Raw genomic sequence first — 13,393 nt, forward strand, 5'->3', positions numbered from 1 at the left:
AGGAGAAACTGGTGGTAGTGGTTGCTGGATACCCAGAGCTATACGACTTTACAAAGCACAGTTAGCACCATCTCAATAGAATACAGCTGATAAGTGCAGTACTGTAAACGTCCATGATGGAGGAGAAGCTCCTGGACCAACTGGTGGTACTCCCCATGATCCAGCCTCTTTTTTAGGGTCTCATGTACCCACACAAATCTCTGTTTATCTGCTGACAGCCTCTCACCCTCAACCAGAGCTACAGACAGTACCCTCTGCCTCAACATGGCAGCAGCTACACACTGATTACTGCAGGATACAGAAAGTGTAGATTGATTACACAGGAGGGTTAGGGTGAGGAGGTGATGGGGTGGTTGCCTGGCAACAATAAAAAGGTGCAGCAATTTTATTTTTAACCTTGTGGCATTCAATTTTTAAAAAATGGCAATGCTGCACCTCCTCCTGTGTGATCAGGACGTTAGTCTCTAGAAGTATGTCGGAGAGTGTCTGCAGAGACAGTTGTGACGTTCTTCAATTCAAATAAATTTTGGTTGACAACTGAATCAATGACTAGACATATACATGAACTTAAACAACAAAATGATTAGTTTTCATCTATATTTATCTGTGCTTTTTTCATCTGTCTACTACATTCACAGATTAGTGCAAACTGAAAGTGCAACTATAGCTACAGCTATAGGGGTCGGATAACAAATCAAAAACTCAGTTCAGGTTTGGCCCACTTCACATGCTGCTGTGTTGTGCTATGGCCTATTCAAGTGCTGGAATTTGTTATTTACGTGACAATGCCAGAACGCAACACAGGCACCACTCCAATTGAGTGTGTGTACAGTGCCGTGCTGCGCTGCTGTGTGAGCGGTGTGTTTGACTGTGCGTAACTGCAGTCTTTTTATGGTCATTTACACACTGTCCATAACAATAACTGTCAGGTAACAAACTGCATCGGGCTCGGGTCGGATTCGGACTTAAAAATCATAAAGTCTGTCGGGTGCAGGCCGGGCTCGGTTATAATTGTCTCGGACTCGGTCGGGTTTGGTCAGGAAAATGTGTCCCGAGCCGTGTTCTAGTGTGCTCACCTCTGTCTGTGTGTGCGTGTGTGCGTGTGCGTGTGCGTGTGCGTGTGTGTGCGTGTGCGTGTGTGTGTGCATCAAGGCAGAACTCCGCCGTACGTAATACAGAGAGCAGAGGAGAATTGAGACAGAAATGACATGCCTTCACGTAAATAAGATAAATAACATGAGGCTATTTAGTCTGTGTAATAAAAGGACCCCTGATATAATCGCAGGGGAAACACTGCGTAGGCTTGGAGTGCAGCAGTGATAAGAAAACTCTTTGTTGCACAATTTGCACACAACCATGCTCTTATCCAAGCTGCCATCGGCCCGACAAGCCAAGCAGTGTTGTCTCCTCTTCCATCACCAAACCTTCTTGTGCGCTGACATCACTCAATGCATCCTGTGCATCTTCTTTGTGGCTGGCAAATAAATTTTACAGTACATGCAGTACTGCCACCTACTGGGCTGGAGTGTGTGCATCAGTATTACTGGTGTGCCAGAAATAAGGTAGCTGAGAAAAGTGCCATTAAATGCATTATTTTTTCTGTAATTAATTAATCGAAATTAACGTGTTAAAGTCCCAGCCCTAGATTTTACCAAATTGTTTTAATGAAGTGAATTATTGTATAAACGTCTCTGTAACAGCTGTCAGATATGGTGGAGTCATATTTATACAACGTTCCTGGAATTGCCCCTCAGGCGTAAATAAAGTGATTTGAATTGAATTGTTCCTCTGACTGTTCTCAGGTTTGTCCACAACATCTGTCACCACTTACTGTCTGTGGAGCAGCTACAGCCTTTACAATCTATGACATCACTGATCTGAGTTTTAAGTCTCTAGTTTTTGGGTTTGGGAGAGTTGATTGCTTTGAAAATTGGTGTTAGGGTTCTTCAAGGTGTTGAAATAAGGCAGTATAGCGTGGTACAGAAACTTCTCCAGTTAAATGATACCTGGATCTGTTTTGTTCCCACATCTGAATGAAATGATTATCTGTTCGGTTCCTCGCAGCCAATCAGCAGAGAGGCCTTATTATGTCTTTGAAACAGGGACACTGACTGTCCTCACCAACATGGACAGAAGACAGTTTGTGTCTCAGATTTTGACGGAGCTAAGATAACGATCTCTCAGTTTGAGGACGTGTGTGTTTGTCTCTCAGATAATGTTCCAGTCGTACGCTCAGAGTCGAGCTGTGTTTAAATGTCAGCTGTTTGTGTGTGGGCGCCGTCCTGTCGTGTGTTTTATGTGCAGCTGTGGGAGTTTGTCTCAGGTGACTTTTTCCTGTTGTCTTCTGAGAGGTTTCATTAAATGTCACAATCCTTCTGACAATTATTTTCCTGTGGGATTGAATCTCTTTCGTGGCCTCTTTGTTCTCAACATGGCCGCCTGTTCCTCCCACAGACATAACGATAGAGGCGAGCAGCCAATAAATGTCCTCCAGTCTGTTCTGTGGTTTCATGTTTGACTCAATTTCAATTTCAATTTCAATTTATTTATTTAAAAAGGGACAGTGCATATTAATGAACATATACATGTAAATATGCCAGATTATAGCCGTAGGCTAGTTTCCATCTGTAGTCCCTTGGCAGGTTGATATTACATCAGATAAAATAGAAAAAACAAATAAAAAATTTAGCTTGGGTTCGGCCCACTTCACATGCTGCTGTGTTGTGCTATGGCCTATTCAGGCGCTGAAGTTTGTCATTTACTTGACAACACCTGAATACAACACAGCTCTGCCGCGTGTGTGTACAGTGCCGGTTATAATTGTCTCATACTCGGGTTGGGTTCGGTCAGGAAAATGCAACCTGAGCCACGCTCTAGTGTCTAGAGAGGTCAGACTGAGTGAGAGCGAACTTTCACTTAAAGAAGTTTGTCTCTGCTCTGTCTTTACTCCAGTGAAGTTGAACTCTTACAGAGAGGTTCAGGAGGATCTTTCTGTCAGACAGAAGAATCAAGCTTTGTCTTCTTCTCCGGTCCACTTCGTCTGGTGTTTGAATAGGCCTATTTCTGGTTTACTTCATCTCACTTTCCGTCCCAGTCTCTGTTACCTTTTCTTTTCTCTTTCATGAACAAGGTCACAGACACTTGGTCGTTCTCCTGCTCTTCAGCAGCTTCTTTTCAAACTGTGACGAATCATAAAAAATAAAGAGATTTAAATGAACAAAGAAGCAGAAAGAAAAGCAAAGTGCAGTTATTACAGGCCAGTGTTCATTTAAGCTGCACACAAAGTGTCTGTCTGCTTTTTGTCTTTAATTATAAGCCACATCAGCTCTTAATCAGAGAACAGCCACTCTCCCTGACACCAACCATGTTTAAAATCCTGCGGGTGAATTCATTATTTTGACTTTGATGAAAATGCATCAGATTTACATTTTACAGTTTCTGACCTTTCAGAAGTTTGCATGAAATTCTCTTGACAGCAGAATGAAAACAGAGCTAAAGTGTGTGTGTGAACCCGCCCACGCCACAGTCAAGAGATTTCCATGATGCATGCACAGATAGAGATTTGAGAGAGCTTGTAATGTGGAGGCCGGAGACCAGACTGCGTTCAATCGCTTCATTTCATCCGATGAGGAAAAGACAAAGACGGTGAGGATGACAGAAAAACAACATGTTCATCACGACATAAAAACTGAGATAAAGATGGAAACTGAAAATATTCAGATTTATTCAGGAACTATTTTGAAATCAAAGAAATGAGAGTAAGTTTAATAAACTAGTAGCGTCTCCGAGAAACACACATGTAAGGATCTATGAGAAACACAATACGAGGTAATTAGGTTGGAGATTTACACACCAACACACTCCGCCTGCTGTCAGCTCGCCGACAATAAAACATCCAGCGTGGAACGTCTCATCTGTCTGACGACAGTGAGACAGCAGCAGTGACAGACCTGTCAGCAGACAGAGACTCCGAGAGGAGACACAGTCGGGGACGAGGTGTTTTAATCCTCCACTACGAAAATTCAGCCTTTACATTTACATCTCATTATTCACAGTAAACTGGGATCAGCTACTCTTCATCATTCTGTAGTCTTCATCTGGATCCTCAGGAGCTTCCATTGTCTTTACACACCAGAGACAGAGACAGGATGGACAGACGGCACCAAAATACTGATCTGAAAAACCTCAAATCAAAACTTTTCATTTTCAATTCATCACAAATATTCAGAATCAATATGTATAGATAAATCAAGATTGCTGACGGCAGTAATGTCCACCATGAAGACGCTTCACAGGGAGCAGTTTCTATAAAGTCAATGGACAGATGCAGGTGATCTGTGATCATGTTACATGTCTGTCTCATTCGCTGTTGGAGAGACATTTAAAGACTCATCAGAATGATCAGCAGACTTTTATTAGAGACAGACGAGGACTGGAGACAGAATTATGGGATGGTTTGTGGAAACATCGAGGGATCAGCATGATTGATTTTCTGCTGCACCATCAATAAAGACACAAACATTTTACAGAGAGTGTCCCTGTCTGTCTGAATCTGTCGAAGAAAATCTCCTGATGCAGATTATATAGATGACAACAGGAATAATTGATTATTTCTACTGGCTGTGAAAACTGTGAATTATATCGGCAAGTTCCAAAATATTTCAGCCTGTCTTAACTTATTTATGTGACAGACGAACTCATCATCAGCCCTGCAGGAAAAGAAGCACTGAAGAAATGTAGATGTGTCTCAATGATAGATTTAAAGCGGACACATTCTGGTCTGTGTCTGTTGGCACATCGTCTCCATCTGAGAACCAGTCAGACTCCAGTGACACCATAGAAACATTCACCCAAACAAACCAGTGTTTGATCCAATTATCACAAACTAGTTAACACACAGCTCACATCAGGAGGTGTCTCTCTTTATTCTAACCAAACCTTCTCTGCACTTGTGAAAGTGCTGTAAAGCCCCCGACACACCGAGCCGACAGTCGGTCAGTATCAGCTGAGCTCAGGTGAGGAGCAGAGAAACAGGAAGTGAGTAAAGGAGGAGCCAAAGTCCAAAACCAACTTGTTCCATAAGGTCAGATTATTTTTCTCTTTAGCAGCACTGCAGTTGACAAGGTAAGCAGCCAAATCAGGGACGGACTAAGTGATGTGCAGAAACATAGTCATTAACAACAAGTAAACAACAACAGTATGACCTCACCGAGTGTCAAGAAGGAAAAGACATTTTTTGCTGTTCTTCTAACTGGATTTCGTTAAAATTTGATTAATCAGCTGGCTCTGTTTGTGATGACGAAGATGTTCCTGGTGTTTTGTTGCTCTGATTGGCTGAAGGAGTCTGTCTGTCGAGGCCAGTACAGTAGTCCCGCCCCCTTAAAGTGTCTGAGGTGTGTCTGAGTCCAGACTGTTACAGAATCAGAATGTTGAGCTGGTGTCATCAAGACGGTCTCGTCAGGACATCAGATAAAACATGAGCTGATTATTGGAGACTTGATGAAGACACTGAACCTCTGTGATTTAAACCTGTGAAACTCAGGACTGTGCAGCTGCTCGAGCTGTTTGTCATCAATTCAGAAGCCTCATGCTGTACCTGTATCCTTGGTAACCAATAAAATGGCCGTCCAAACCTGCTTCCTGTCTAAAAAATAGATCAGAACAGGATCTGCTGTGAGCACTGCTTTTCTTCTTCTTTAAAAAATACTGGTGAAACAGACGCCTGATGAGAAGCAGTGAAGAAGACGTATCCATGTTTAACAGTCGCAGGTTGGATGATCTGTTGCAGGTGACGTCTGATTTCACTCTGAGCTCTGTTAATAAATCAGCTCCTGATGAGATGAAGCCAACGTCTCAGACTGAAATCTGAACCTGATTTCTACAGTGTGTCTTTACAGTGTGATTCACTGAAGCATTTATTGTTTATTATGGTCTGTATGTTTACAGGCAAACATAGTTATTGATCAGTGTGTAGTTTGTTGTGTGCAATGACTCATTCATTTTATCAGAGAGGATGTTTGTCTGCAGCTCTGATGGTTCGGCTGCTCTGAACTCTCAGACCTGGATCACTTCATCACACACTCCATATTTAATGTCATACTACAGTATGTAAACATGAACATTGCTGTGTTCACGTGACGACTCTGTTCATCAGTATTTGACATGTTAAAGGGATTTTTAACCAGCTGTGTGGCTGATACATGGAAATGAACCAGTGCCAAGATTAGTGACGGGCATGTTGGGTAACTTCCCTGTTCAAGTACTTACATTACATTATTACAGAGTAATCCAGTACTTTCAATAATAATCTGATGTGAGAACAAAAGTAATCTGATGTGAGAACACACTCAGTTTAATGTCCAGTATCATGAGCTAACACCGCAGCAGTGGCGGCGGCAGCGGTGGCGGTGGCTAACACCTGAGAACGAGCTGTTAAACAGTCCCAACAAACTCACACTGACACTGGACTAGACCAGATTACAATATAAACACACACACGGGCACAGATTATTCTGGAAGCATCAAATAACTGTAAAAACTTTGTGACTGAATCATCTGATTCACGCTGAGATCAAATAACTGCTGCTGATTTACTCATTTCCACACTCCACATACAATCAAACATATGTTTCACAGTTACCTGTAGAAACGTACCTGATGATGTCATCAGCTGTCACTCACAGGTTATAATGAGCAGATTGAAGAGAAACGTTCTCACAGATGTTTACAGAGAAACAGTCTGTGAGGAGTCTCAAGGTCAGACTCAAGGTCGGACTGAGGCGTTTCCAACAACAGAGACACATATTAATGGTTTAGTGCCCACAATGCATCACTGTCTCTCTGTTACTTTCTGTCTGATGAAGGTAACACGCCCTCAGAGGTCGTCGGCGGGGCTCAGAGTCACCTCAAAGAGGACGATGTACTGGATTTAAAGACCCTGTCAGACTCAGTTTAAGTGTGTATTTATCTGTGTGTGTGTTGTTGTCCAGGCCGCAGGGTGCGTCCATGATGTCCAAACCTGAGCAGCTGTCCAGCACCACTGTCAGCGAGGCGTCCACGGCCATCACATCGTCCACTGTGGACACCACCACGGCCTCCAAGGTCAGTCTGTGTGTGTGTGGTTCAGTTTCATGTTGCTGTGGTTGTATCTGCTCAAAGCATGTTGAGGATGATGATGTCGTAGAGGTGTAACAGTTCACAGAGGTCATGGTTCAGTCTCAGTTCGGTACTGTCTCCATTTCCGGGTACGATGGCGCCTGTGTTTGGCTCTGCCGCTGCCCGGCTTTCTCGTGGGCTCCTACCTGTTCTTTGTATTGCTCTGTTCGTTCTACTGTTTGTCAACGATGGATTTGCTGCTCAGGTGTATGATCACCAGACTCTCCTGTTCATCAGGGCATCCATGGTGGATCATGGTGTTTCCACTCCTTGGAGTAGTCACCCGCAATCCTCGGCGCCTCCGTTCCTGTCAGTGGCCGCCGGCGTTCCCCACAGTGGTTTGCAGCTTCAAGGCTCTCGCAAGTACGGAAGAAGGAGAGGGAGAAGGGCCGGAGTCCAGGTGAAGCTAAGATGGCTCTGGAGGCGAGGTGTCGCTGGGAAACGGCGCAGTTCTTTTCTGATGAGCCTTGGCTTGATGTTTCCTGTTACTCTGTGAAAGGATCTCCCTTTATCGATGGCTGCGACTGTCAGACTCTCCGTTCTCCGACCTGTGTTTCCCGACTCGGCCGGGAAGCTCATCTCGGCCCCCCCGGTGTGTGGAATACATCGGCGCGGTGGAGGGAGTCCGCGTCATCTGCGCTCCCTGCCCCGGGTTTCCCCCGCCGACTGCGAGGAGTCTTCACCTCTCCAAATGGCGCTACTTAATGTGCGCTCCATAGCGAACAAATCGTTTGTGCTAAACGACTTTGTCTTGTCTAAAAACTTGGACTTTCTTTTCCTGACGGAAACCTGGCAGAGGAATATGGAACTTGGCCCCCTCATTGAGCTCTGCCTGAAGGGCTACACTTTTATCAGCTCGCCCAGACTCTCAGGCCGCGGTGGAGGACTTGCTGCGATGTTCAGGAGCCACTTCGTATGTCGCTCGGTGAGCACTGGGTCTTTCTCTTCCTATAAACGTTGATGATGTTTCAGACAATTTTGCCTCTAGCTTTATTAACATCACAGAGTCTTTTAACCTTACTCAGCATGTATTAGGCCCTACACACAATAGAGGGCATGCTCTGGATCTTGTTTTTACTTTGGGTTTGAATATTGACTCTTTTTCCTTTGAGGATCTTTTTATTACTGATCACAATTGTATTTTATTTGATTTGTTTTTTCATCTGGATTCCTTACCCTGCCGACGTATTATAAGCTCTCGCATCCTTAACCACCGTTCTGCTGGAAAGTTCTCTGCTGCCTTCTACTTCGAATCTGATGTGGACAGTGACGTTGACACCTTGGTACATTCCTTTAATGAACACTGCCTTACTGTACAGGATGAAGTGGCCCCTATTAAAACTAGGCGGGCCCCCCTGATCAAGCCCTCTCCTTAGATAAATGACAATATTCACTCTCTGAAGAGAGACTGTCGAAGGGTCGAGCGCCTATGGAAATCCACTCAACTGCATGTCCACTATCTTTATTTGAAAGAACTTCTAGCGTCTTTTAATAATGCAGTGAAGGATGCCAGAGCTGCTTATTTCTCCAGGCTTGTGTCTAATAATCGGCGTAATCCCAAAGTGTTATTTGAGACTATTGGTAATATTGTTACCCCTGCATCACCTGCTGTACCAGTTTTCTCTGATGAGGAATGTAACAATTTTCTGTCTTTCTTTGTGGCAAAGATTAATGACATTAGATCAAATATTCTCCCCTCTCCTGCCCCCTCTATCTCCTTCTGCTCTCGGCCGTCTATCCTGGAGAGCTTTTCTCCTATAACCCTGCAAGACCTCACTTATTTGGTTAACCATATGAAAACTTCCTCTTGCTCTCTCGATATCCTACCAACATCTTTGTTTAAAGATGTCATTGGTTCTATTTGTCCTGCGGTGCTCTCTATAATTAACAACTCTCTGTTATCTGGTTGTGTCCCTGCTCATTTCAAACATGCTGTTATTCAACCACTTCTCAAGAAATCAAATCTAGACTCTTCTCTACCTCAAAATTACAGGCCCATCTCCAAGTTGCCTTTTGTCACTAAAATCTTAGAGAAAGTGTTTGCAAACCAGCTCACAACTGCATTAGATGAGCACTGTATCTTTGATAAGTTTCAGTCTGGCTTTCGAAGGCTGCACTCTACAGAAACAGCCCTTCTTAGAGTCTCCAACGATGTCCTGATGCACAGTGATGCAGGAGAATGTTCAGTGGTGGTGTTGTTGGATCTCAGTGCAGCGTTTGATACAGTGGACCACTGTATACTGATAGAGAGACTTGGGCAGTGGGTGGGTGTGACTGGGTCAGCCCTGCAGTGGTTCTCCTCTTACCTCTCTGACAGGAACTTTGCTGTATCTGTTAGTAATTCCTCCTCCCCTTCTGAAACTCTCAGCTGTGGTGTACCCCAAGGTTCAGTCCTTGGTCCAGTTCTATTTGCCCTGTACATGCTTCCAAGGTTCAGTCCTTGGTCCAGTTCTATTTGCCCTGTACATGCTTCCCCTTGGGCAAATAATAAAACAGTTTAAAGGTATCTCTTATCACTGCTACGCAGATGATATTCAGCTTTATGCCTCCTTTAAACCCCACGACCTTGCTATACTGTCAGCTCTAAATGACTGTGTGACAGCTTTAAAAAACTGGATGGCTAATAACTTTTTGCAGATTAACTCTGACAAAACAGAAATCCTTATTTCTGCCCCTCCAAGTCTTGTCCCTAAGATCAAGGATGGTCTAGGTTTTCATTCCTCAATGGTTAAATCATCTGTAAAAATTCTTGGTGTCACTGTGGACCAGGCTCTGACTCTGGATCAACATTTGAAGTTATTGATCCGCTCTTGCTTTTTCCAGCTGAGGAACATAGCCAAACTCAGGCCCATTGTGTCTCAAGCAGAGATGGAAATGTTGATCCATGTGTTTGTTTCGTCACGTCTGGATTATTGCAACTCTCTTTTTACCTGCCTCAGCAAATCGTCTCTGGATCACCTACAAGTAGTCCAAAATGCTGCTGCCAAACTGTTGACCAGGTCCCCCAAAAGGTCCCATGTGACTCCAATTTTAATTGCTCTCCACTGGCTCCCCATCAGATTTCAGATCCAATTTAAAGTTCTTGTGGTCACATATAGAGCTCTGCATGGTCAGGCACCGGCCTACATTAGAGATCTACTGCAGCCTTATGTCACCAGCAGGTCTCTGAGGTCCTCAGATCAGGACCTGCTGGTAGTTCCTCGTTCTAGGCTGAAAACCAAAGGAGACTGCGCTTTTGAGGTTGTGGCACCTAAACTTTGGAACTCTCTCCCACTAAATTTAAGATCTGTGGACACTGTGGACACCTTCAAAAAGCAGCTTAAGACCCATTTGTTTAGACTTGCCTTTGTTTGATTTTTTTATATATAAATATATGTTCTGTCTATTTTCTCCCTTTACTGTTTTTTATGTCTATATGTATATTTTTTGCTTTATTGCCTCTGTAAAGCTCTTTGTGACTTTTATGTTCTTGAAAGGTGCTATATAAATAAAGTTTATTATTATTATATTATTACTGCAGGACCTGAACACTTGTGTGAACCTGTGGGTGTGTGTGTGTGTGTGTGTGTGTGTGTGTGTGTGTGTGTGTGTGTGATTGTGTAATTTGTGTGTAAGAGTGTGCATCTTGATACTGTGCTGTTGAACCAGTGTCAAGACTCTGCTGTGTAACACGTCACCTGTTTTGCTTTAAAATATCTGGATCCAGTTTGCATAAGCATCTAGACTGCTCACAAATCAATATTTAATTTGGTTTCAGTTTGACTAACAAACATTAGAACAGTTTAATAAAGTCCAGTCTAGGTTTGAATGACATGATATATAAAGTATGATTCTATTAGAAGCAGAGAGCACGAGCAGTGGCTGATGTGATGGTGGTGGCTGATGTGATGGTGGTGACTGATGTGATGGTGGTGGCTGATATTGTGATGGTGGTGGCTGATGTGATGGTGGTGGCTGACGTGATGGTGGTGGCTGATGTGATGGTGATGGCTGATATTGTGATGGTGGTGGCTGATGTTGTGATGGTGGTGGCTGATGTGATGTGGGGGCTGATGTTGTGATGGTGGTGGCTGATGTTGTGATGGTGGNGATGTGATGGTGGTGGCTGATGTGATGGTGGTGACTGATGTGATGGTGGTGGCTGATATTGTGATGGTGGTGGCTGATGTGATGGTGGTGGCTGACGTGATGGTGGTGGCTGATGTGATGGTGATGGCTGATATTGTGATGGTGGTGGCTGATGTTGTGATGGTGGTGGCTGATGTGATGTGGTGGCTGATGTTGTGATGGTGGTGGCTGATGTTGTGATGGTGGTGGATGATGTTAAGATGGTGGTGGCTGATGTGATGGTGATGGATGATGTGATGGCTGATGGCTGATGTGATGGTGATGGCTGATGTGATGGTGGTGGCTGATGTAATGGTGGTGGCTGATGTGATGTGGTGGCTGATGTTGTGATGGCGGTAGCTGACGTGATGGTGGCTGATGTGATGGCGGTGGTTGATGCTGTGATGGTGGTGACTGATGTGATGGTGGCTGATGTTGTGATGGCGGTGGTTGATGCTGTGATGGCTAATGGCTGATGTTGTGATGGTGGCTGATGTTGTGATGGCGGTAGCTGACGTGATGGTGGTGGCTGATGTGATGGCGGTGGCTGATGCTGTGATGGTGGTGACTGATGTTGTGATGGCTGATGTGATGACTGATGGCTGATGTTGTGATGGTGGCTGATGTTGTGATGGTGGTGGCTGACGTGATGGTGGTGACTGACGTGATGGTGGTGACTGATGTGATGACTGATGGCTGATGTTGTGATAGCGATGGCTGATGCTGTGATGGCGGTGGCTGATGGCTGATGTGAAGGCTGATGGCTGATGTGATGGCTGACGTGATGGCGGTGTCTGATGTGATGGTGGTGGCTGACGTGATGGTGGTGACTGATGTTGTGATGGCGGTGGCTGATGTGATGGCGATGGCTGATATTGTGATGGTGGTGACTGACATTGTGATGGTGGTGACTGATGTTGTGATGGCTGATGGCTGATATTGTGATGGTGGTGACTGATGTTGTGATGGCTGATGGCTGATGTTGTGATGGCTGATGGCTGATATTGTGATGTGGTGACTGATGTTGTGATGGCTGATGGCTGATGGTGTGATGGCTGATGGCTGATATTGTGATGTGGTGACTGATGTTGTGATGGCTGATGGCTGATATTGTGATGGTGGTGACTGTTGTGACGGTGGTGGCTGATGTTGTGATGGTGGTGGCTGATGTGATGATGGTAGCTGACATGATGGTGGCTGATGTTGTGATGGCTGATGGCTGTTGTGATGGCTGATGTTGTGATGGCGGTGGCTGATGTGATGGCAGTGGCTGATGTTGTGATGGCTGATGTTGTGATGGTGATGGCTGATGTTGTGATGGAGGTGGCTGATGTGATGGCTGATGTTGTGATGGCAGTGGCTGATGTTGTGATGGCTGATGTTGTGATGGCGGTGGCTGATGTTGTGATGGCGGTGGCTGATGTGATGGCTGATGTTGTGATGGCGGTGGCTGATGTTGTGATGGCTGATGTTGTGATGGCAATGGCTGATGTTTATCTGGGATGTCACATCAGTTTTCTACAGGCTAAATGTTGTGTTTGTTGATTGTGGGCGGAGTCAGATGACAGTAGTTAGCATAGTCAGGTGCTGATTGGGAAAAGAAGCTACTGGCTGGACCTGACTCTGACATGACTTAAGATGACATTGGATGGTCTTGTGGTTCGTTTTCATGTTTGTTTTCAGTGAGCGTGTGTTCAGCTTTGCAGCTGACATCTTGGATGAATTTATAAATCGACCAAACAGACTGTAAACATGTTGTTACTACATATGAACATGGAGCTCTGTGGGGGCAGACTCTACCGGACCTTAGAGCTACTGCGGGTTTCAGTGTTGGAGGTTGATGCTTGGTACCAATTAGCAACTGTTAGCATGCTAACACGTAGATGCTGGTAAAAGTAGATCAGGAGCTAGAGCCTTCAGCTATCAGGCTCCTCTCCTGTGGAATCATCTTCCTGTTACGGTCCGGGAGGCAGACACTGTCTCCACATTTAAGACTAGACTTAAGACTTTCCTCTTTGATAAAGCTTATAGTTAGGGCTGGCTCAGGCTTGCCCTGTACCAGCCCCTAGTTAGGCTGACTTAGGCCTAGTCTGCCGGAGGACCCCCCTATAATACACCGGGCACCTTCTCT

General features: G+C 44.8%; 1 protein-coding gene across 50 annotated transcripts in view; it reads left to right on the forward strand.

The window, feature by feature from the left end:
- LOC126408458 (pleckstrin homology domain-containing family A member 7-like) overlaps positions 1-13,393 on the forward strand; it is a 197,382-nt gene that overhangs the window by 109,075 nt on the left and 74,914 nt on the right. For all 50 annotated transcript variants that reach the window (XR_007571862.1, XR_007571867.1, XR_007571855.1 and 47 more), the window contains exon 5: positions 6,990-7,101. Coding sequence is in view for 1 of the 50 variants with exons in the window: in XM_050074018.1 (XP_049929975.1) it covers positions 6,990-7,101 (112 nt within the window). In the remaining 49 variants the exon portion in view is untranslated. The remainder of the gene's footprint in view (positions 1-6,989; positions 7,102-13,393) is intronic.

Source organism: Epinephelus moara, chromosome 20 (genome assembly GCF_006386435.1).
Source record: "Epinephelus moara isolate mb chromosome 20, YSFRI_EMoa_1.0, whole genome shotgun sequence".
In the NCBI taxonomy this organism is placed as follows: domain Eukaryota; kingdom Metazoa; phylum Chordata; class Actinopteri; order Perciformes; family Serranidae; genus Epinephelus; species Epinephelus moara.